The sequence below is a fragment of the Camelus ferus genome, chromosome 4, assembly GCF_009834535.1.
Source record: "Camelus ferus isolate YT-003-E chromosome 4, BCGSAC_Cfer_1.0, whole genome shotgun sequence".
NCBI lineage: Eukaryota > Metazoa > Chordata > Mammalia > Artiodactyla > Camelidae > Camelus > Camelus ferus.
In genome coordinates, this window is record NC_045699.1 from 22,062,682 (window position 1) to 22,088,191 (window position 25,510).

A 25,510-nucleotide genomic window follows, 5' to 3' on the forward strand; every position below is an offset into this window, starting at 1 on the left:
GTATCCTTGTCTTGTCCCAGATTTTAGTGGGAAGCTTCTGAGTTTTTCACTGTTGAGTACTATGCTGGCTGTAGGTTTGTCATATATAGCTTATTATGTTGAGATAAGTTCCCTCTATACCCACTTTGGCGAGAGTTTTTATTATAAATGGGTGTTGAATTTTATCAAACGCTTTTTCTGCATTGATTGAGATAATCATGTGGTTTTTGTCCTTTCTCTTGTTGATGTGATGTATTACACTGATTGATTTGCGTATGTTGAACCACCCTTGTGTCCCTGGGATGAACCCTACTTGGTCATGATGTATAATCTTTTTTATGTGTTGTTGGATTCTATTTGCTAAAATTTTGGTGAGGATTTTGGCGTCTATGTTCATCAGTGATATTGGCCTATAATTCTCTTTTTTTGTAGCGTCTTTGCCTGGTTTTGGTATCAGGGTGATGGTGGCTTCATAGAATGAGTTTGGGAGTATTCCCTCCTTTTCAATCATCTGGAAGAGTTTGAGAAGGACTGTATGAGTTCTTCTTTGTATGTTTGGTAGAATTCCCCAGTGAAGCCGTCTGGTCCTAGACTTTTATTTGTAGGGAGGTTTTTAATTGCTATTTCTATTTCCTTTCTAGTGATCGGATTGTTCAAGTGGTCAGTTTCTTCTTGATTCAGTCTTGGTGGACGGTATGTTTCCAGAAACTTGTCCATCTCCTCTAGGTTATCCAGTTTGGTTCCATATAGTTTTTCATAATATTCTCGTATGATATTCTGTATTTCTATTTTGTTTGTTGTAATTTCTCCATTTTCCTTTCTTATTTTGCTAATTTGTGCTCTCTCTTTTTTCTTCTTTATGAGTTTGGCCAGAGGTTTGTCGATTTTATTTACTTTTTCAAAAAACCAGCTTTTGGTTTGGTTGATTTTTTCTATGGTCTTGTTAATCTCTATTGTATTTATTTCCTCTCTGATCTTTATTATTTCCTTCCTTCTGCTGCTTTTTGGGGCTTTTTGTTCTTCTTTTTCTAGTTCATTCAGGTGGTGGGTTAAATTGTTTATTTGAGATTGTTCTTCTCTTTTGAGGAAGGCCTGTATCACTATAAACTTCCCTCTTAGCACTGCCTTTGCTGTGTGTCCCATAGATTAGTATATATTCTTTAAGTTTTTTTCTACACATGTCTAAAGATATATGTGTTTTTTAACCAAAATGAGATCATACTGTATGCATTATTTTGTAATCTGCTTTTTTCAGTTAATGATCTTTACTTTTTCATGTCAATAAATCTTCATTTCATGTCATATTGAATTCATCTTCAAATTTTCCCAGTTGGCCCCAAGTCTCTCTTTACTGCTGGGTGCCAACATGATCAGGTTCTTGTAAGGGCTCTCTTCCTGGCCTGCAGAAAGCCTCCTTCTCACTGTGTCCTCACATGGTAGAGAGGGACCCTCCTCTTCTTATAAGGCCGCCAGTCTTACCAGATGAGAACCCCACCCTTATGACCTCATTTAATCTTAATTACCTCCTAAAATTTCTGTCTCCAAATATAGTCACACTGGAGAGGGGGTGGGTGGATTAGAAGCTTCAGCATGTGATTTGGGGCAGGGGATATAATTCAGTCCATAGCATTCCTCTAGCGCCTCCTAGTTCCTGTAAACTGAAAGCTAGATATACAGGCTTACTAGGTTCAGGTTAAATGGATTTGACTAGAACAGTCATAAATGAAGTCGCATGCTTTATAACTGCAGCACACCAGATGATATGTAATATCTGGTTATTTCTTCTTGCCTTTAAAAAATAGTTCTATCAGTTTGATAAGCGATTTCTGTTTTTTTCCATCTTTTATATCTTTGTCATTGTTTTAATCTGCATTTCTCTGATTAGGTATTTACCTTTTAAAGATGTGAAGGGAAAGGGAGAAATGCATAGAAAAGTAATTAAAGTGAGAAATCAGAAAGATTTGCTTGGATGGAAGAGGGAGAAATAAGAGGACAGTTGTGGGCAGTTGTGATGGAATTGGCTTTTCTCTTTCAGTCTTCCTAGTTGCAAATCCTAATTTATTTGGTCTGTTTGAGACCATGATGATCACACTGAAATGCAAGTCCTCTTGTCAGGAGCCATCTCAGTTACTCGGTGGAAGGTAGGATGCTGAAGTGTGCCCAGCAGCGGAGGGGCTGGGCTCTCCTAGGAAGTCTTCCCAACACGTTGCTGGGAAACTGAGATCGCCGTCCTGCGATCCTGTGGCTCCTGGATCATGCTGGCTGGTATTTGAACCCACTTTTTCTTTAGGCCCAGAAAGACTGGTCCTGATAAACAGTGTAGAAATGAATGTGTCATTTTCCCTTAATTATTATTGTCCAGCAGCCTTAAGAGTGAACTTAGTGTATCATCATCCACTTAAAAATCCTCTAGTATTTTGGCTAATGCCGTTTATTTGGCGGTATGTAAGTGCAAAATTTGACTTAACGTTAGTTTTCAGAGGCATAGTAAATTTATGGTATAACTCTTTTCTTTAACCCAGAGAATGTCTTTCTATCCTGCATGTAATTCAGAAGAACAAAGTTGAGCAACAGTTCTTCTCTGAGTTTGAAGGAGGTGTCAAGCTTGGAATAGGGGCCTTTAATTTGGTAAGTAATTGTAAAGCAACAGAATCTTTTTTTAAAGAATCTTAGGTTTTCAGTGCCTTCTCTACTGCATTTGAAACCTCCCCCTGAACTTCTGCCTGGGTTTGGTGTTAAGTGGCTGGACTGGGATCAGTTTTCTTGTGTTGTGACCTGGTGGGGGCTTTGGCCGGAATGTGCTGTAAAGTTCTGCACATGCTCAGAATAGTTCTGGATTGTGTAACAGAGGGAAGCATGTAGCACTCTGAATGGACTAACATTTTGCAGTAGTAAGAAACTTGAAATTCAGTTCCATTTCCACATCAGAAATATTGCCATAGCAATGACATCTCTGCAGTTGAAAATAAGTGAGGGGGCACTGTAACTGGACAAACGATGTGATATTTATGCTCTGGGGCAGATGAAGAGTTTGAGTAGATATTTGTGCATTTGCAATATACTACTTAGAGATTTGATGTTTTATTAAGGTTTGCCTGGAACTGGTGAGAAAAGTAAGTGGTAAAGGGAATCCACTCCAATGCATGAGTGTATACACCACTGTGGCCCTTTTGTTCATAAGCCCATTGGTGGCTGCCAGAGGTGGCCCAGAAAAGAGGCTGACTGATGTCCACAGAATGGATCACCCTACCGTCCTGATTATTAAAATCCTTCTCTGCTGAGGTCAGCCTTTGGTGAGCATTGACATGAGACACAAATATCTTCACCCTTTTGCCCATTCTGAGAGGTCTATCCACATACCTCTTCCCCAGAACTCCTTGTCATCAATTTTCCCATTATGTTCCTTCTAAATCCCTGACCATCCCACCAAACCATTGGCTACCACCTGGCATATAATTGCACATGTGGCCATTTCTCCTTCTAAGCAAAGCGAGCAACGAGATGCACTGCTCTGGGAAGTTCTGTACCGGAGGACTTCCCTTCATCACTCCTCCTCAGGGATGTCCCATGGCTGTCCCTGCAGCTGCTCACTGCTGGGTCGTGCCTGCGTATCATGAAGAATTCTATAGACTTTTGCTTTTTGGAAAAGGAGGCTAAAAGAAGCCTTGTTTGGAGGTGGGCACTGAGGTGTTACCTTCTCATCACTTTATCACTCCACATGAAAGGAGCAAGTATTCTTTAAAGCATTCGAAAGAGGTCAGGTTTTTCGATTTGCCTTTTTAAAAAATTTCTTAGGTGTATTGTCTTAACTAAATGAAATTAATTTGCAAGTAATGATTATAGTAGGTGCAACATGTGATGACTGAGACATGTCTCATGACTTAAACTTGGTTCTAATGTTTTGTATTACTAAATCATTGAAACTTTGTTTAGAGTTTTTTTTTATCTACAGCTAGATACACTTAACACGTAAGTGCACTTGTGTGTGTGTTTTTTTTTTCTTACAGATGCTGTCCCTTTTACCAGCACGGATTATCAGACTACTAGAATTTATAGGATTTTCTGGAAATAGGGTACAAAATTAATTTTATCTCAATTTTGACAGAGGAGATAATTGAATATGAGGGAAATACAACACATCCTCGTAACCAACATGAGCATTATTGGCAATTTGTTTGTAGAACAATAAAGAGCTGCTGGTTCTTGATCGTATTTTTCAGGGTTTAGACATGGTTTTTCTGTTGAAAGTTAAAAATTTTCATCATTGTTATCTAAATTCTGGGATTGAAATTTATGTTTTACTCATATTGCTGCTTGCTGGATCTTTGGTGTTCTTGGGCAGTTAAAGTATAGTTTCTTAACATTTTTGCCACCCCAGAGTTTTCTGCAAAATTAGAAAATTAGGCTACATTTCCATATTGAACCCTGTCTAATTCACATGTATCCAGCATAGTTGCAATATTTTGAGTTTCCGTGTGTTTTTACAAGTTTCACTATAAAACTAAGCAAGGACATTTGTTTTCCATGAGTTTTGTTTGTTATATTTCTGTATGGTTGTTTTTGTAGTGTATCATATTTATTAATCACAACATTCAATATGCTGTTAGTAGAGTTGCCTTATTGCAAAAGCTGTCCCCTGTTGGTCTAGAGAGCAGGTTTTGAAAAATTGTGAGAACAAATCCAGGAAGCTGTAATTTTCCCCCATTTATTCTACTGTCCAGGTTCTTCATAAGCTATAATGTATTTATGTGATCCCGTCATGATATGGTCTGTCTGTTCAGACTCTCTATTTCATGGTTACCCTTCCCCTTGATCATTCATCTTCCACCTTATTTCATCGTGGCTTCAAATTGCCCCTTGAGTAAAGCCCAAACTATAGCATTGATTCAAGGGCCCTACAATCTGATTCTAGCCAATGTTTCTAGCCTTACTACCCATCCTTTTTGCTTCCCCAGTGTTCCTGCTAAACTGGGCAATTGGCTGTCTCCCAGATAGACCCTGTGCTTTTCTGTTTCCTTGCTTCTGCTGGTCTCTCTTTGGACGTCCTTCCCAACCAGCATCCTCCAAAATAATGTGTCTTGAGAGCCTCTCCATCCATTAGGTTTACGATAAATGTCACCTGTTCTACAAAGTGTTCCCTTATCTCCTCCCAACAAGGCTCAAACGTTCCTAACTTTCAGAATCATTTACTTATCTTTCTTATGGCTCTCACCATATTCCAACAAAATTATGTGTTCATGTACTATCTTCCCTATTTGATGGAAAGATCTTTGAAGACAAAGAACCATATTTATTCATACCCACCATAATGCTTTGCACTTAGATCCTCAATATGCTTTAATAAGTTAATATTTATATAAGAGAAATACAGAGTTTTCTGTGAAATGAGCTCTGCCTTTTCCTCTCCCTAGGATCATGAAGAATGTGTGAGATTGTCGTATGCCAGTTAAAATGTAAAGTTTGTTTCTAGTTAGACATTACTGCTATTCTAAGTTCTTGAAAAATAAACAGCACCCTCGTGGAGGGTAGGGAAACGTGAACTAGCGTTTTAAAGTGTCTGAATGTGATGTTTCAGTCACGCTCTTCTCATTCTAAAATGCATTTAATTCCCACAGGAGCTGGGCATCCTGCAGTTACGGGAAGGTGCATTAGGAAGAAGCATGAGGTCTCCACTCTGCTGCTTAACTATACTAGCTTTTCATACTTACATCTCCCTGATACTTGGTAAGAATTGGATTACATTTTACCTCATTGAAAGTTGATTATTTTTCATCTGAGTAAGTAAAAACAGAAAAATTAGTAAAAGCTAGTAGTCTCTCTCTCTCTCTTTTTTTTTTTTGAGTAAAGATGGAAGATAGTGACACTTGTCAGAGTAACTTGGTGGAAAGGTGGAGGATTTCTTTCACTGAATTTTTTAAAAAATCTGTCCTCAGCTAAAAAATTCTATAAAGCTTGTTTAAGGTGATCTATTTTAGCATATTAATTTTACGTTTTTTAGCAGAAAATTAAATTTTTGGTTAAAATAAGTTCATAGTGCTATTAAAACCAGAAATTTCAATCGGAATCTAAGGCGACCACCTCCATTCTTAGGAATCAGTCTGTCCCAGAGCTTTCTTAAACTCAAGTCAGAGAGGAGATTTGTCTTCTTTTATTTCCCAAGTGTTAAAATGACAACGTATCTGTTTTCATCTTTTCCATGAATAAGTCTTTGCAATATTTTAATGAAATTTGGAGAATTAGTTACAAATATCAACCATGTTTCGTGAAGACTGAGGCTTTTCCTGTTAAATTTCTAGGTACAGGAGAAGTGAATGTTGTGGAAGCAGAGAGTCTCCTTGAACCCTACCTCCAGCAGTTTCCAAATGTATGCTTAGAATTTCAAGTGTATGTTTCAACCATAATCAGTCAACCAGGGTTGACCCTTGAGCAGCGTGTTTCTCCCTTTCTCCCCAGGGCTCACTCATGCTGTTTTATCACGGCCGGATAGAGCTGCTGAAAGGGAATGTGGAAGAGGTAATTTATTTGAGGCGGTCATTTGGGGAGCTGTCTGGTGGAGCTCCGTCACATACTCTTTCAACATGAGCAAATTCAGCTATATGCACTAGGCAGAAGTAAAGGTGAAATACGTAATTGAAAACCCAAAGTTTAATTTTGTGGATGCATTCTGTTATATGTAGTAGATTATATATATATAAAATTTACATATATATATATGTACATATAAAATACCTGAGGCAGTTCAGGGTAGGATATAGAAATATAGGTGGGCAATTTCAGGGACTTTCAAAAAACTCTGTCTACCATCCATCCTGGGATTACACATGGACCTTGGAATCTAGCCCCTGCCTAAGATGGGACGCCACTGTGCCACATGTGCACTCCCCGTCAAAGGAAATTATCCACTAGTCCTCTTGAAGAAGAAGAGTGAAGAGCCTTTCATTAAATATATTCACAATTTTCTTCCGCACAAATGGGGCCAAACATTTATCTTTTTCCTTGATTTGATTCTTTCTGCCTACAATACATCTTGGATTTCTTTCCAGGTCAGTATATCTAAATCTTCCTCATTCCTTTTGATGGCTGGGTTTCATTCCATAATATGAATGTACTACTATACTCAGTCCACTATTGAAAGACATTTGGCTCCTATAAATAATGCTGTTGTAAACATCATTATGTGTATATTTCTGTGCAAAGGTCTGTTTATATAAGACAAATTCTGATAATTAGGATTTCTAGGTCAAAGAGTTTGCATTTTGGTAAATTCAAACAAATTACTCTCCTAACTAAAGACTATTGCATTTAAACTCCTGTAAAGATATAAGAATACTTGTTTCGAATGCTCTTTGCCAACTCAGGACATTTTTTATCTTTTATTTTTGCCCATGTGATAGCTGAAAAAGGATGATCTAATTTTTAAATTTATATGTTCCAGTTTAAAAATTTCTTCACATGTATATTTGTCACCCATATATCTTTTTCCCTGATTTCCTATTTATATCTTTAACAACTTTCTCATTGGGTTGTTTCTCCTTTTTTTTTTTAAGTAGTTTATAAAATTGTTGTATGATAAGGGTTAATCCTTTGTCAGTTATGTAAGTGATATCTTCTCCCAGTCTTACCCATTGCCTTTAACTTTGTTTACGGTGTATTTTACCCTCTAAATCCTGACTTTTATTGTCAGTCTTTTCTTAAAGGACTTCTGCATTTTATGTCTTACTGAAGGAAGGAACTTTGCTACTCCCATGTGGTAAAGCTCCACGGCCCCCTCACAAAGTTAAAGAAAGAAACAGAATGTAACTGCTGCATGTAAGGAAAGGAGCGTATTGTATTGAGTGGTTTAATGAGCGATGATGTTGTTCTTCTTGTACAAAGTGTTTTATGTATTTTTCCATTAGGTTATTGTCTCCTTGTCTAATATCTGGATGATCAGCTTTCTGCAATTGACTTATAGGCACAAGAGATATTTCGAAAATGCATTTCAGTTCAAGAAGAATGGAAACAGTTTCACCATCTCTGTTATTGGGAGCTGATGTGGATTTTTGTATTCCAACAAAACTGGATGGATGCCTATTACTATTCAGATCTGCTTTGCAAAGAGAGTAAATGGTCCAAGGTAAGGTGCGTTAATGCCATCTGTTTGGTAATAAGCGTATAGGATGATTTTCTTTTAGAACTGTTTGTTCAGAAGTTTGGCATCAACACTGTTTTCTCAACTTAGAGATCCATCAGAGGAGGAAGTATGCATTAAGTACCAGCTGTTTATAACCACTGTCCTCAGCACTGTGTGCTTTAAAAGCCATCCAAACAGTCCTTTTTGATAGAGGCTTTACCTCTAAAGATGAACTGCACTTATATTTAAAATTATTAAATATCAATAGTGGTATTTTTAAATAGACTTTTTGATGCCCCGATGACAAGGCTTTTCGTAGTAATCAAAATTAATTTTCTGTCCATTCATCTGTTGATGGACACTTAGGTTGCTTCCATATCTTGGCTGTTGTAAATAATGCTCCTCTGAAAATTGGGGTGTATATACCTTTTCCAATTATTGTTTTCATTTTCTTTGGATATATACCCATGAGTAGAATTCCTAGATCATATGGTAGTTCTTGTTAAGTTTTCTGAAGAACCTTCATACTGTTTTCCAGGTTGACTGTACCAATTTCCAGTCCCGACAGTGTACAAGGGTTCCCTTTTCTCCACATTCTCTCCCACATTTGTTATTTGTGTTCTTTTTGGTGATAAGTATCCAGATAGTGTACTAGTGTTCCCTTTTTTCTACATCATCACCAACATTTATTATTTGTTGCCTTTTTGACGATAGCCATTCTGACAGGTGTGGCAAGATAGGGAAGGGAGATTGAGATACAAACTGGTAGGTATAAAATAAGTAAGATACAAGGTTGTAATATACAGGGAATATAGCCAATTTTTATAACTACTTTATATGGTATATAATTTATAAAAATGTCAAACCATTATGTTGTATACTTGAAACTAATATAATACTATAAATCAACTATATATCAATGTAAAAAAAAAAGAAAGAAAAGAGTTCCAAAAGAAATTCTGATCCATTTGTGAGAAGTTGGAAGGAAGGAGATAATGATCTTTTACTTATTTTGTCCACTTTCTCACCCATGAGCACTATAGTTGTATAATAGGACAAAGTGCTGATCTCATTTGGAACAAGCGATACAAGGATTTATTTCCTTTAAATGTCTTCGATGCCTCTTAAATACTGTATCTGGAAGATCTGTAGGTCGTTCATGATTTGCAAGGTAGAAATGTCATTACCCAGGGATGCTCTCTAACTAGCTGCTTTTCTTTTCCTCAAGGCAACATATGTGTTCTTAAAAGCTGCAATTTTGAGTATGCTTCCAGAGAAGGACGTGGCAGCAGCTAAAGAGGATGTGGTAGCTCTTTTCAGGTAAGCAAGACACCATGTCTGTAACCAAGATCCTGACTGTATAGAGGAGCATACAAATACTGCTTTCTTTTCCCCTAGTGCTCTCCCATGCTTCACCTTCATATTTCTTTATCTGATTTGATACAGAAACGCTTAAATACATTTATCTCAGAGTCTAAATGTCACCCTTTTAGCGGGACTTTGCAGATAGGCCAGTGTAATTGTTAATCACCAGAACCCAAACTTCTGTGTTTTGTTATTGGAGCTTTGCTACTGCATTTTGAACACAGTCTCCTAAAATGGTATTGTTAATGGAAGGTGTTACCTAGCATTGTAAATTAAAGGTGTTGTGTGACCAGAAAAAGTTACAAAACACATTATAGCATACACTTAGTTTTCATTAGTGTGTCAAAGGGTCTGAGAAGCTCTGCTGTGAAGTAATCTGTTTAACTTTGTTTAGACCAGTGTCCACCCATCTATCCATCTGTCCATCCATCTGTCCCTCCATGCATCAGTAACTTTTATGTTGGGCACCTCCTGTATAAAGGGTACTATGTTAAGTGCTGAATCAACAGGCATCACTTCTGTCCTTCTGGAGTTTATAATCTTGTAGTGAAACGAGACATCAGTGAAATAATCACATAATAAATGCAAAGCTACAGTACACGACTGGTTTTTCTCCTCTCCCACCATTCCTTCTTAGTGTCTTAGTAGGCTTGTCCTACTTTTTCCAGCTATTGAATGTTGATGCGTTTTATTTCAAAGGTCAGTCGTAGAACCTCAACCTTGGGAAATCTCATCCAAGCCAAATTTAAATCCCTAGTTCAAATCTCATGAGTGAGTTCCAGACTCACATATCCAGCTCCCATTGCCACCTTCACTTGGACATGCCAAAGCCTTTAAAACTCACCGTGTCCAGTCCTCCCTAGCAAGCCTGGTGTTCCTTCCTCTCTCAGTGATTGGGACTCCCAGTAAGCAAGAGAGAAACCTGTAATACTTGCATCACTAACACTATCCACTGTCCCTCCGTCCCCCAGTGGGAGGAGAGGTGTGTATGAGAGGCTAGAGGGGATGATAACTGAGATGAGGTCTGAATGTGGAACAGGGTCCACTGAGGCGGTGTGGAGTGTTGGTGCTGCCGTTCCAAACCAAGAGGACAGCGTGTGAGAAACCCTGTTGCAGGAGGGAGCCCCGCACGTTTAAAGAACTAAAACAGGATGCGATGCTACATTTTATATATAGGTCAAAGGAAAACAAAAACCAAGGAGTACTCAAAATATGTCCCACAGAACACAGAATTCCATTTAAAAATAAGACAAAGTGTGTATTTAGCAACACAGAGATCATCGGTATACCAAATAGGAGCTGATAAGGTAATAGAATGGAGGTGGAAACCAGACTGGAGTTGGCTAAAGAATGAATAAGATACAAAGAAATGAAGAGAGTTGAGCGTAAATACATCCATGGATATCTTTGACTGTGAAGGGGAAGGGATTGAGAGACAGAGAGTCAGAGGGAGATGTAATATCAGGCAATATTTTAATGGGAGAGATCTGAGCATTCCCAAAAAACACTGGGAAGGATCCATTTGAGAAAGAGAAGTTGTACATACAAGTGGGAAATAGGATAAGTGATATTTGTAAGGCTCTTGAGAAGGCAGGAGGAGAAAGAATCCAAAGCGTTGATGGCAGGCCTGGCTTTATCTAGAGGGAGCACCAACCAGGTCCTCTGTTGTATGGGAAGGCAAGGAGCACAGGACAGGGTCCAAGGTGTGCAAGCTTGTGCGTGGTGGTAGCACGTGGAGGGGTTCCTAGCGTCTGTTCTCCTTTCTGGAGTAGGAGGCAGGGTTATCTGCTGAGAGTGAAAGAGAAAGGAGTGGGCAGGAGGTCTGAGGAGGATGGAGAATATTTGAAATCATTGTTGCAGAGAGTAGATAGGGAGGTGGTGAGAGAAACACAGGATGGGAATGGCCGGCAGTGCGAGGGCTCATTTGAAGTTGGTGTCAGTGAACTTAAGGTGATACCAAGCTGTTCTCCATGCAGGGCAGTTGGGAAGATGGATGGGCACAGCAACTAGGCATAGGCAAGGGAGTTTAGGGAATCAGCCAGAGTGTGCAGCAGTGAAGATCGCCTATGTGGCCATCTAAGGAGGAACACGGAGGGATGGGGAGAGAGGAGGAGACTGCTGAGCTGGAAGAAAGTTGAAGGGCAGGAGCACTGAAACTCTTACTAGAACAGCCTGGGTAAAACGAGAACGGTCTTCAAAGGGGCGTGTGCTTGAACTTATGCTTTGAGGTGGAAAGTGACGGGTGATGGGCTGGTCTAAGTTAGGACTACAGGCATGGGTGGCCGTGGTAGGAAGGAGGTGGCCCCTGGAGATGAGGAAGTGAAGGAAAAGAGAAGCACCGCTGCCTTTTTCAAATGTAATTGATGACAAAAACTTTTAAATGGAGAACTATATTCTGTGACCACATTATGAGGAATAATGGCTTGGCCGAACCCTCCGACTTGTCAGAACCAATTTGAAGGTGTGACAAGGATCATTTTTTCCTGCTTTTAAAGTAGCTGATTTTAAGAGTAGGACCACCTATACTAACTGTAGAATTAACATTAGTAGAAGCCATAAGCCATGCAGATTAATGCCACCTCTTACTAGTAAAATACATTTCCCCATTTTGCACAAACAACAAATGGAACAGAATGGAATATTAAGATACATTGGAATCTTTTAAATCTTCTTTTTCCCCCATGCTTCAGACTAAATTTTCTCCAGATGAAAACAATTTCTGTGAAATATGTAACTGTCCTTACTTTCAGGAGAAAGCTTGAGGTCTGTTGTATAAGAGCATCTAATTTGTTGGGATAATGAGAAGAAAGTCCCCCAAATGAATGTTCTCTTCATGCAGGCTCTATGATCCTTAAACCAGGAGGTTTCACATCCACTGCATGCTTCTGACCCCATCCCCCAACCTCCACCTCACATTTCCACTGCCTCTTCCACTGATGTTAATTAACATCAAATAATGGTAAATTTTTTTAAAAGTTTCTTCTATATAGCACAGGGAACTATGTTCAGTATCTTATAATAACCTTTAATGAAAAAGAACATGAAAATGAATATATGTATGTATATGCATGACTGGGACATTGTGCTGTACACCAGATATTAACATGTTGTAACTGACTGTACGTCAATTAAAAAAATGTTTTTTTAAAAAGGTTCAAACCTCAAAAAGAAAAATTAAATAAGGGGCATTCTGGTTTAAAAGCCAATGTCCTTTGAACACCTGAAAGTAATATAATGTTATATGTCAATTACAAAAAAAAAAAAAAAAAGAAAAAAAAAATCCATCCTGCAAATGGTGCCCCAAAGTAACAAACTTGTCTTCATATTAGAACGTTTTTTCTCTTGTTTCGTCTTACTCTTTCAGTGGTGTAATTGGTTAGTTCTATGAATTCTTTTTGGCAATCTGTCTGATGCATTTACAAAGTTATGTTAAAGAAGGCGCCCTAGAAACATGTAATCTCCCCATGCTATTCTCATTTTCACGTGCTTGTAAATTTTATAATTGGAATTTCTTAGAATTTTGAGGGGAAAGTTGTAAACATGGTGTATGTCCTTGTCTGATTATTTTCAAAATCACCTATGCCTGGGAAACATTTTCTCAAATTATACATTAATTGATGGCTATCTTTTGAGCCACATTTTTTTATAGATTGGTGTCATACTTAAAGATAGGACTAGGAAATGTACCAGTGTACCCTCTCCCCTCTCTGAATAGCCACAGTGTAAGTAAATACTTTCGACTCCTTGCAACTTACTTATCGAAATTGCCAATTTTATATCTAGATTTCCCTGACTGTTCTTGATAGGCTAAGACACTAAGTTAACTAGAAAGAAGTACGTGTCAGTCAGTGGTTCTCAAACTTGTGGGCGCGTCAGAATCATCTGGAGGGCTCATTAAAACCCAGGTTGCTGGGTGCCAGCTCTAGAGCTGCTGATTCAGTAGGTCTGGGTTGGAGCCCGAAAATTTGCATTTCCAACAGGCTTCCAGGTGATGCTGATGCAACTGGTCTGGGGCGCGCAGCGTGAAAAGGACAGGTGTAAATAACGTACGCGTTCTCATGACCTTTCTCTGGGGCTGGGGCTCTTCACAGACAGGTGGATGGCTTGAAGCAGAGGATCGCTGGGAAATCTATCCCCACTGAGAAGTTTGCCGTGAGGAAGTCTCGTCGGTACTCTCCCTCGTTGCCTGTGCCCGTGAAGCTCGTCTTGCCTGCCCTGGTATCTGCCTTTAGTTTACTTACTGTTTGCATCCTAGAAATAAATGGTCTATTCACAGTGTCAGGGAGAACATCTAACTTTTGTTGGGATGTTTGCTCAATTAAAAATCATTGTGTTTGTAAGGCAAACATTTATAAATAATAAATAAAAATTATAGCAGATGTTTTTTGATTAGTTGGAATGTTCTAGGCATAATGACAAAGGCTATTTTAAATACCGTTTAATTCTTAAAGTAATTCTATGAGGGGAGTTTCTCTGTAGCCAGATAAGGAGATTCAGGTAGAGTGAGGTGAGTTGACTTAATTGAAGTTGAGTTGAATCATAATGCAAGCTACATATATAATTGTACCTTTTCTAGTAGCTACATTAAAAGTCAAGAGGTAACAGAAAGTAAAGGGAAACATGACAATCATTTTAAGAATATATTTTGCTTGATCCAGTTATGTGCAAAATTTTGTTTGAGCATGTAACAGATAAAAACTTACTAATGAGGTTTCATATTCTTTTGTATTCTACTAATCTATTGAAATCTGGTGTGTAGTCTGTGCTTGGAACGCATCTCAGGTTTTTTTTTCCTCTTATTTTCTTTTAGTGGAGGTACTGGGGATTGAACCCAGGACCTCGTGCATGCTAAGGACGTGCTCTATTGCTGAGCTGCACTTCCCTCCCCTCGTGCATCTCACTTTGAATCAGCCACATTCTCAGTGCTCTGGAGCCATCAGTGGCTGGTGGCTGCTGTGTTCCAGCCCAGTGCCAGAGCTCACGTCCTTGGTCGGTATGCCATTTAGGCTAGACTTCATGAAAAGTATAATTTCAACTTAAATTGTCTTAATGAAGACTTCTTTAAAAAAGTACTGAATCTAGCAAATTACGATGACTCTTTGGGGCTTTAGTTTTGTGTTAAGTAGTCAGAAAGCTAACACTTGGAGTCCTCCTTTGGGGTTTCCTGAATTTTTTTTTTTATTTGATTCCAGAGTTTATTTAACCATTCCCCTTTGGAAAAAATTATTCCCCTTGACAGCTACTTAGTTTCCAGTTTTTACTATTATGAACGTGCTACAATGAATATTCTTTTATCTCTCTCATTTTGTACATGGGCATATAATTCTCTGGGAGAGATGCCTAGAAATGGAATTCCTGATTGAAGGGTATATGCATTTAATACTTTGCATTGCCAAATTGCCCTCCAAAAAGGCTGTACCGATTTAAATTCCTACCAACAGTATTTTACTGTTTCAATGTGCAGTTGAGCATCTTTTCATGTGTTAATTCTTTTTTATTTCTTCTGTTGTAAATTGTTGTTCATGTACTTCTCTAATTTTTCATTGGGACATTTATTACTTTATCACTGGCTTATAGGAGCTCTTTATATGGTCTGTGAGAAAGCAAGCTGTAGCCCCTGACAGGTGTCAGGCAGGAGCTGGCCGCCCCTAGTACCTAGGCCCAGGTATTCCCTGCTTAAGATAAACAATCTCAGAGAACACCACATTGACCCGGTTGTTCTGTGCCTGTGATGGGATGAGACAAAAATATGACCACTCTGTAATCATATCTGAGCACAGATAAAATAAGAACATGCCAGTCACAAAAATGACCAGACATCCCGTTTGCCAGCTAGCGTGGGAGCCTGCTGCTGTTTGACCAGTGACAGCTTTGAGCTCCATTCCTGATTCATTTCTATCAAGTGATACGTGCTGGGAAATGTTTATCCTTCTTTGTCACTGAACTTCCCTGAATTTTCTAGAGCACCAGAGTCCTTTCTCTGCCCTAAAACTTAGATGCTTATGTGTTCGTCACGATACGTATCTTGCTCTGATTACTAAGGGTCGTTAGGAAGCTTAACTCCCAGGACTTCTCTTTCCAGGTCTGAGAACTGGCTTGAATTTGTGGTAACTAGGAATTTTACTAAAATCCCATATTTCCTGAAATCTCAGATAGGAGCTTTCCTTCTTCTGAATTGAACTCTTACACTATTAACAATAAGAAACTTCCTCTGTAAAACAAAAGGTAGTGTCGAGATCTTAGTTTCCTGTGCGATAAGGTAAAGACGACTCGACTCCAGTGAATTTTCCTCATTTTCACTACTTCTCTGCAAGAGGCTGTCCGAACGATATCTTTATCCTATTTTAAAATGCTTTTTATTTCCAAGATGATACTAATTACCCTCCTTATTTCATACCTTTCCAAATAGGAACTGCACTACCAGGAAGATTAGAAAAATATTTTCAAGCAAGAGCCCATTTGCTTTTGGTCCAAAAAAAAAATTCTCATCTGTTAGCCTATTAAATGCAATTTGCAGTGAGAAATCATTAGTTTACATTTTTAGGGATTGTCATGCAGCCATATGGCCTTTAAACGAATGCATTTTCTGCATTTTGGATTGAATTACTGGACTGTCACATGTTTTTAATAGTATAAAAGAACCTGAGCCAGGTAAAATATTTCCTGTGTTCATTTTTAATGATGTCCTTGGAAATATTTTGTGTAAACAATTGGCAGATACTGAAAAATGGTTCCTTTCACTTGAAAGTAACAACAAGAATTTATATTAAATAGATTTGTTCATAGTACCGGTTAAAAATAATATATTTCTGCATCTGTATTCTCATCTTTGAAAGGCCTGAATACTTCTTAATAAATAAATACTTCTTAAATGAATGAATAAATTAATTTTTCAGTAAAACACAATGTACTATATATGTTGAATTACTTTGCAAATATAAAAGGCAAAAGGCATGTAATAAAGCGAGAAAAGGGGAAATTATATCACTAAAGGCCAAATGAGGAAAGCTGAGGAAACCGATCTCAAAATGTTGTCCTGAGAACACTAGGAACCAAGGCAAAGCACACGTATGTGGTTTTGTTGTTGTAAAGGACTTTGAATAACCTCTCACAATGGTGAATGTTCTTCCATTTCTCCTCATTAGGAAATGATGTATGTCTGGAATGGTTTTCCACTGGTGAGCAAAAGAAAAGACCTTTCTGAAAATCTGTTGGTAACTGTTGAAAAGGCGGAGACAGCTCTACAAAATGAAAGTAAGTATGAAAAGTAAGAGCCTGGAAACCTTGCCCCTTGCCCCTGTGCACGTCTGCCCATGGTAATTTGTGTGCGTGATGAGAACAAAAGAGCTTGAGCCACAGGTGTCTGGGTGACTGCCATCAAGATGAAGGGAGGAAAGATACCTGCTGCAGCATGGGTGGCCCTTGGGGACGTTAGGCTCAGTGAAAGAAGCCAGCTGCAAAAGATGACAGAGTGTATGATTCCATTTATATGAAGTATCAAGGACAGGTTGGTCTGTAAAGACAGATAATAGTTTAGTGGTTGCCTGGGGATGGAGGACTGGGTGTGTGGTTGTAAAGGGTATGGCATTTTTTTGGGGGGGCGTGATGAGAATGTTGTAAAATTGATAGTGGTGATGGTGCACACCTCGGTAATGTACTCAAAGCCATTGAACTGCACACTTTAAATGGGTGAATTATATATTACGTGAATTTTATCTTGACAAAGCTGTTACAAAAGAGGATGAAGAAGACAGCTGAGCAGCACAAGGGAAATGTGTATGTCTGGTTTTAATTTGTTGTGATTCTTTTCATGCTTCCTTTTTGCTCTCTAATGACTATTGGTCTTTGCAGACACAGAGAATTGTTTGTTTGCAAGTTGAAATCTACTCATGATTTTACTTTTTCACTTGTTATTTTTGGTGGTATTGGAAGCCCCGCTCCAGTTTACTGAAAGTTCCATTTACTGGAAGCAGCTGGCAGAGTAGAAGGGAAATCAGGTGATCTGGGCTGATAGTCCCACCTCTGCAGCTGTAAGACTCTGGGAAATAGGCATCATACATACCCAGGAGGACCTCAGATTTCTTTTAAAATGGCAGTGGTGTTGGACCAGATAATATCCAGTGTTTTCTTGCTATGATATTTTCTACTTCTCTATCATGAATAGAGGCTTTATCTTTTGCTAAAGAATGCCATAAATGGTAGCCTTTGTTGTATTCCTTATCAGCCCCCACATCATTTAGGTATTATTCCAGAATAATAGTCTTATCCTCTGGAATGTTCTAACCACAGAGGTAAAATGAAAACTCCTGTGATGATAAACATTGTAAAGGGTATAGAAATTTAGGAATTGGCGGGATAAACTGTAACAGTTAACACGTTTTTCCTAAGGAAGAACATGAGCACTGAAGCAGTACTGACTGACTCCCCACCTCGGGGAAGTAGATTGTTGACTGCGGCCCCAGGGATGAGCACCTCATTGGGATCATTTTGTACTTTGAGCACAGTATGGGGCTGAAATGTTGAATGAGATTTTCCTTTACAATTACTTTTAAAAAATTAAACACCTAATTACAATTGATAGATGTAAGTCAAAAAAGTCACCCATATTTTTCCTTCTAGGCACAATTTAGAATTTCTGTGTATGCCATCCTAGCTTTTTTTTTTTTATAGTTACAATCATAGTGTACCCAGACATAGTCTAGCCTAGTTTTTTTCATTTACTGTATCTTAACTTTTTTTTCCCATTGAGATATAATTGACATAGAACATTATATTTGTTTCAGGTGTACAACATAAATGATTTCATATTTGTATACATTGCAAAATGATCACCACAGTAGGTCTAGTTAACATCTGTCACCGTACACAGTTACAAATTTTTTTTCTTATATTGAGAACTTTTAAGATACACTCTCTTAGCAACTTTAAAATATGCAATACTATATTAGCTATAGTCACCATGCTGTACATTACATCTCCATGACTTACTTATTTTATAACTGCAAGTTTGTACCTTTGACCCCTTCACATATTTCACCCCCCCCAACCCCTGGCCCCTGGAAACCAGTCTGTTCCAGTCTGTTCTCTATGACGGTTTGTTGTTGTTGTTGTTGTTGTTTGAGGTTTCACATAGAAGGGAGATTACATGGTGTTTGTCTTTCTCTGACTTATTTCACTTAGCACAATACCCTCAAGGTCCTTCCATGTTGTTGCAAATGGCAAGATTTGATTCTTTCTTATGGCTGAATGTTCCATATATAATGTCACACATTTTCTTTATCCATTCATCCATCGATGGACACTTAGGTGGTTTCCATTATCTTGGCTATTGTAAATAATGCTGCTGTGAACATGGGAGTGCCTATATCTTTTTGAGTTAGTATTTTTGTTTATTTTCAAACAAAACAATTGCTAGGTCATATGGTAGTTTATCATAAATGTTTTAATTATTGCTAAATAGCCCTTATAATAATTTCAAAAGCTTTATGGCATTCCATGGGACTAATGGATCATAATTTAATCAACTCTTTCAGTATTGTTGGGCATTTAGGCTGCCTTCCATATTTAAAACAAGTCTAGCTTTAGATTCCCAACAATAAGGAGAAGAAATATAAAAGAATGACAGCTGAATCAGTGGGCTTATCTGCTAGCAAGCTCCAGGTCTCAGGATGGGTAACTAAAGAATCCAACAGAGTAAAGAGCAATGCTGTTCTGAGGCCACAGACACCACCCTCCCCATGTCCCAGGTTGCCATCTTGGAAATACAAACCAGTCATCACAGGGAGACCAGGTGAGTGGAATATTCTCCTCCGTTACTGGAAGACCCTCATACCAGAGCTCATCTGTTGATGGAGGGTGAGATGTCACCTTCCCATATTAAAGGCAGCATTTTTATAGAAAAACTATGGTTTCCTTTTTCTTCTTTTTCCTCCCCCTTTTGTAGAAAAGCATTAATGCTTCAGCCCCTTTTCAGCTGGAGGTTAGGTATAGTAGCCAAAGTACTGAGGTATTCGTCTTCATGGACTGATAATTCCCTTTGATTTCTGGGCACCAGGGAAACAAGTGGATGAGAAAGCTCAAGAAATTGGGACCAAAAGGAGGAATTCAAAGTTTGTACTATTTAACAAAGAACTGAAGGAGCATATGTATAAGTAAAGACTGCAGACTTGCTGTTTGGACATTTTAGACTTTTTTTTGTCTGTGTGTTCCAGATGTTCTACCACTAACATATTTTCTGTGTAGTTTCTATTAATACGGAGTTATGATAAGCCTCCTTACATTTTTTTTATACTTTTAAAATTTTAATTGTAGTAAGATTAACATAGTATAAAATTGACATAGTAACTATTTTTTTTTAACTGTGTGGTTCAGTAGTGTTAAGTATTTTTACTTGGTTGTGCAACCAGTTTCAATAACTTTTTCATACCCATTAAATAATAACTCCTCATTTCCCCCTTCCCACAGCTGCTGGCAGCCACCATTCTCCTTTTTGTTACTATGAATTTGACTACTCTAGAGACTTCATATAAGTGGAATCATGTAGTATTTGTCTTATTGTGACTGCCTTATTTCCCTTATCCTAATGTCCTCCAGGTACATCCATGTTATAGCATATGTCAGAATTCCCTTCCTTTTTAAGGCTGCATAATATTCCCTTAGATGTTTATACCACACTTTGTTTATGTATTCATCCATCAATGCATTTTTGGGTTGCTTCCAATTTTGGCAATTGTAAATAATAAATATTTCTCTGAACATGGGTATGCAATTATTTTTTGAGACCTGCTTTCAATTGTTTTAGATATATGCCCCAAAATGGAATTGCTGGATCATATGGCATCTCTATTTTTAATTTTTTGAGGAATTGCCATACTATTTTCTCTAGTGGCTGTACCACTTTACATTCCCACCAACAGTGTGCACGGGTTTCAGCTTCTCTACGTCTTTGCCAATGCTTGTAATTTTCTGTTTGTTTGTTTTTTTGGTAGTAGCCATCTGAATGGGTGTGAGGTGATTTTTTTTTTTTTTACTATTTTTAATGTGAAATAATTTCAAAAAGGAAAAATACTTATTTTGATTTGAGTGGAAATTCAACATAAAGCTGCATCATTTTGAAATCTAACTGAAATAAAACTCCATGAAAGTTTACTTTAAAAGGTGAGGTTTCACACAATGCACTTCAGTAAAATCCACTTGGGCTTTTGAACAAGTTTAGAAGTATTTATTTTTTGAACAAATTTGGCTACTTTTCATTAATCTGCTCGTTTGAACACCCTTAGATTCTCCATACCAGGTATAGCACTTTAATAGGCAGAGAAAGCATGATTCCTGTCATTAAGGGAATTATCTGTGATTAAAACCCACATATCCACAAATTAGGTGGAAAAATAAATATGTTTTAAAATAAGTGGCTATATGAAAACTGGACGGTATGGAAAAACCCATTTTCTATATCCCAGCTCATGATCTAAATAAAAGTTACGTGTTTTAATGAGGATTTAACTTTCCATGGTATTTTTTCTATTCCTCAGGAAAACTTACTAAGTGTAAAACATTTGTAGGGTATTTTTTTCCCTCCGAAAGGTAGGCTAGCTTGCTGCTTCTGTTTTCCTACAAAGATAGGGGTTTTGCTTCAGTAGAATAAATTCTCATGTTTGACTGTCTATCCTTTGTAGTATAGCCTAATACATACCACCAGGGAGTAAAGCCTTTATATATAGTCCTCCTTCAGTTTCCGCGTGGAATTGGTTCCAGGGGATACTGGAATCCGCAGATGCTCAAGTTCTATAGTTGACCCTCTGTACCCACGAGTTCTGCATCTGGGGATTCAGCCAACCGCAGGTCCTAAACAGAGCTCACGATCTGGTTGGTTGACTCTGGGAATGTACAACCCTCAGATACAGAGCAACAGCTCTGTTAAGAAGTCCTGAAGGACCATTGGGTTTTCTTCTTTTTGAGCTGGCTCTTTACCCACTCCTCCTGAGTTTATTTTGCCCCTCCGTTGCTTGGGGGAAAAATTAAAGGAGTAATATTTGTATCAGACTGTGCATGTAAAATGCAACAGAGGTTTAGAAAACCAGGCTGCTCTCTCCATCCATTCCTTTATCTTTTAGTAATATATTGAGATGTTAGATTTTGAGAGATATTTAAGCAGAGAGCAGGGAGTGCTCAGACAGAGAGACACACCCTACTTTGTACAAATTTGTCTTGTATGTCTTCCTGCTCCGTAAAAAATGTTGGCTTCTTTTCTGAAGATCACTTTTGCTAGATGTTACACATAAAAATGTGTGAGGATCCCATTTAGGTCCACTGTTTTGTGCACGATGATACCTGATTCTACATCCCCAACCCCTTATGATCTTTTAGTCATTAAGCTCTTATCCTTCAGAGTGAGGGAGAAAACTCAAAATTGGAAAATGGAGCGAAGTTGTAAACTTGAGGTGACTTCAGCCTCCAGTGAGCAACCCCTTTCCCCAACACACACACACACACACACACACACACACACACACACACACAATGGGAAATAAATGTTTTTGCTTCTCCTACCTTTGGCAAGTGTCTCTAAAGTTAAAAAGTGGTAGAGGATACAACTGGTGTTCTACTCGGATGATGCTGTAGTTAAGAAAGGCCACGCAGAGCTACAAAGGGAGGAATACTGTCCAAAGACCGACAATCACAAAGTATGCCTGGAGTCAGTGTTTAATTGAATTCCAATTGTGCTTCATTTGAAATCTAACTGAATTCAGCATATAGCCAGAAGGTGGTTCAGTAGCTCTGCTTTGACTATTTGTTACAATTAATTTGCTTGGTGAAATTATGTGGCAAAGATAATCAGAAGTACATAAAAGAGGAAGTGTTATGGCTTTTCATTTTCTAAATCTGTTTCCACATTTTTCCTTTGGTGCATTTCAGCTAGCTTCTAAAAAGTTTATTGTAGATGTTTTTGTAGTTTGGGCCTCAAACTTCCTTTTTCCTAAGCTTACCCTCTTTATGTAAGTTCAGCAGATCTTTTGTGATGACTGTATGCTTTGGCCACATTATTGTGTAATTTCCTTAGGGTGTAAAATGGAAATTGTGTGTTTAAATGTTCATCCATGAACTTGCCCATGAGGTGATAGTCATGACAAAGCTTTCGTATTTTAAGGGAAAATATTCATCTGATAGATAGAACTCTGTGATCTGAGGAAATAATGGTTTTGCTTTCTAAGGTTTTTGGAGGAACATAGTATCTCTGAATCCATTTTCCATATCCCTAACTCAATGATCCAAATAAAAGTTGTGTGTTTTAATGATACTTTAACTTTTCATGGTATTTTGTCTGTTCCTCAGCAAAATTGTCATTCACTGAGCACTTAGAATGGTGTGATAACACAAACTGCCATAAAATGTGACCCAGAACTCAACAGAATGTGCAAGAATGTGCAAAAATGTGCAAAGAATGTACAAAAAACAAAAACAAAAACTTAGTATCCAGTATGGACCCTTAAGGGTTTGGCTCTAGACCTGAAAAGATACCGCTTCTTGAATGTATATTTCAATGAACATCCATGATTAGAAGCATAAATATTTTTTTTTTGAGAAAGAATGGTCTTTTAAGTAATAGGGCAGGTGATGTGGCATTGACACCTGTCAGACCTAGGAAGTAAGAGGTGAATATCAGCTATGTTCAGCACCTAGAAGTAAAGTGACCCCTTCCAGTTGGTTAAGTAGCATCGTTCACCTCCCGTAGACGAGCAGTTTACCATGAAAACACTAGCATGGGCTGATGGTGATTTCTGACGTTTTTACTGAAAGCAATAAGTATTTCAGTCTGAGGGGCTCCCAGGGCCCCATCAGTTTGGTTTACTGCCCCTCCCCACCTGTGTTGTCACAGCCTGAAACGTATAAATTATCAGCCTGTCTTGGAATGACTTCTTAGTCACACATACCTTGTAAAAAACGCCCCCCTCCCCCCGATTCAAAACTGGTAGATGTGGAGCGGCTGCCTTTGTCAGATAGATGTCACACGTGACATGGTTCCTTCTGGCTCATATGTATTAGCCTTGGGCTGTAGAGGGGAAGAGTCATGTTCAAAAGGGAAAAAGTCCTCAAAAAAAAAAAACAAAAACAAAAAAACACTACATTAGCTCTACATTAGCCTCGAGCAGTTAGATGTTAGTGGGGATTTTTGGTGCCTTGCACGTACTTCAGAGCTGTTTTATCTAATTTTATGACATAATTTCTTCCCCAAAAGCACATAACCTGGGAGAACTGATAAGTTGTAAACATAATGATCTGGGGAGAGTGTTCCCCTTCCTGAATTTTTAATGGGGAAAAGGCCATCTGCTTCTCCATATGGAAGCGTTACCCTCTTCTGCACGGAGCCAGCACGTTGAGGGGCCAGAACCACAGGAGGAGGCAGCCTGCGTGCTCCTCCCGCTTTACCTTCCATAGAATCAATAAAGCTCTTTATTTACAGTTCAGCCCTCCTCCTGTTATACCTAAGGTCATGTAACTCAGAGAATGAGCACCTAAAAAAGATTTTAAGCGGCTAGAGCGAGCCCCTTTAATAAGATGGTGTACTAATGTAGCAGACTCAATGTTCTTTTAATTTGAAGTATTTTCATTGTGTTTTGTTTAGTGAGGCATAACAAATGGTAACCATGTTTTCCTTATTTTTAAATGATCCCTCTGAAACCTAAGATCTGTTAGTGCTGCCTCTTAATTAGGATTTTTACAAGTATTTGCTTTCTGGGTGTGAATTGCCTGTGTGTGTTTTGCTTTAAGACGCCAGCGACTACTCTGTCGATGACGAGTGCTTAGTGAAATTGCTCAAAGGATGCTGCCTGAAGAACCTGCAGCGGCCCTTGCAAGCGGAATTATGTTTCAATCATGTTATCCAGAGGTAAAAGTGGACAGTGGTCCCAACCTGAGTGCAAAGTGTGGTTTGTGGGGAATCGCTGTGAGCAAGTGATGCTTTTATGTTCCGCTACTAATCTTTTACTTGGTGTTACCAGAAAGAGAATCCAGCAGCATTTCATGTATTCTTCGACAGCAAAATTACAACCTAAGTGGAGCGTGGCTTTATGCATTTCCACCTGGTGTTCCGAGGTGACTCACAAAAGCTAAATTTACAACCAGGCTGACAGGTGTCTGTCTAAACTCTGGCAGCAGTTTACTGAATGTCTGATACTTTTTTGATTCATGCATTTGTCTGTCCATTCACTTACCCCACAGATATTTGAATTCCCACTAAGTTCCAGAAACTGTGATCCTGAATCCGAGGGACTCAGAGTTGAGTTAACAGGCTCGCCATCACTGTGATAATTTGGCAGGGGAGAAAGACTGTGATGAACACTTAACTGCTTCTCTTTTGGCAAAGGGCACTTTTCTGTAGATGAATGAGTTTTATTCCCACCCCCTACCCCGCAGTAGCATTAACAATGATGCCCTGCTCCTTTGCTAAACAGAGAATTGAGTGGAGGTTCTGCTGCCTGGCCTTCTCTGTATCTGGAGTCACAAATGCAATTATCTCCAAGGGCCAGATGCGTAACCTTACTGAGTAATGGCAGGAATAGGGCTTAGTGGGCACTGCACATCTGCACATCAGGGAGGTTGTTCTCCCTAGAGAGTGCAGCCACTCCTGAACTCTGATGGATGATTGCTCTGGACAACGTGGATCCAGTAGCAATAATCCCTGCAATTTTTCATTAAAAGACTGGAAAATCTGAATTTTATGTCAAATCTCCCAATTTTTAAATCTTGGCTCAATTTCTGGGAGAACATTGTGCAAGCCAAAGAGATCACAGCCACAGACTGACAGTTGATATCCTCTGTTCCATATCATGTGTCTTTCCATCTGTAGCGACTGAACCCCCTCTTGCTGACAGTATTTTATGAGAATGTAGGAGGCCTGGTGTCCTTATAAGAAGAGGAAAGAGACAATGTCTGTTTCCCAAATAAGTAATATATTGTCTGTAGTGAGCAAGTTAAAGAAGGATCTGTTGAGTTTTATTGTATTGGTGTTTATATAAGGATCTCTGCTTGTGGCGTTTTTTGAATCTCATAGTG

The 25,510-nt window shown here is 38.6% G+C and overlaps 1 protein-coding gene across 5 annotated transcripts in view; it reads left to right on the top strand.

Annotated features, from left to right (window-relative positions):
* TTC39B (tetratricopeptide repeat domain 39B) overlaps nt 1-25,510 on the top strand; it is a 129,123-nt gene that overhangs the window by 92,930 nt on the left and 10,683 nt on the right. For all 5 annotated transcript variants that reach the window (XM_032477679.1, XM_032477680.1, XM_014562360.2 and 2 more), the window contains 10 exons: nt 2,502-2,607; nt 3,987-4,052; nt 5,595-5,703; nt 6,276-6,343; nt 6,433-6,492; nt 7,934-8,095; nt 9,321-9,412; nt 13,549-13,675; nt 16,603-16,711; nt 24,227-24,344. In XM_032477679.1, the coding sequence (XP_032333570.1) occupies nt 2,502-2,607; nt 3,987-4,052; nt 5,595-5,703; nt 6,276-6,343; nt 6,433-6,492; nt 7,934-8,095; nt 9,321-9,412; nt 13,549-13,675; nt 16,603-16,711; nt 24,227-24,344 (1,017 nt within the window). The remainder of the gene's footprint in view (nt 1-2,501; nt 2,608-3,986; nt 4,053-5,594; nt 5,704-6,275; nt 6,344-6,432; nt 6,493-7,933; nt 8,096-9,320; nt 9,413-13,548; nt 13,676-16,602; nt 16,712-24,226; nt 24,345-25,510) is intronic.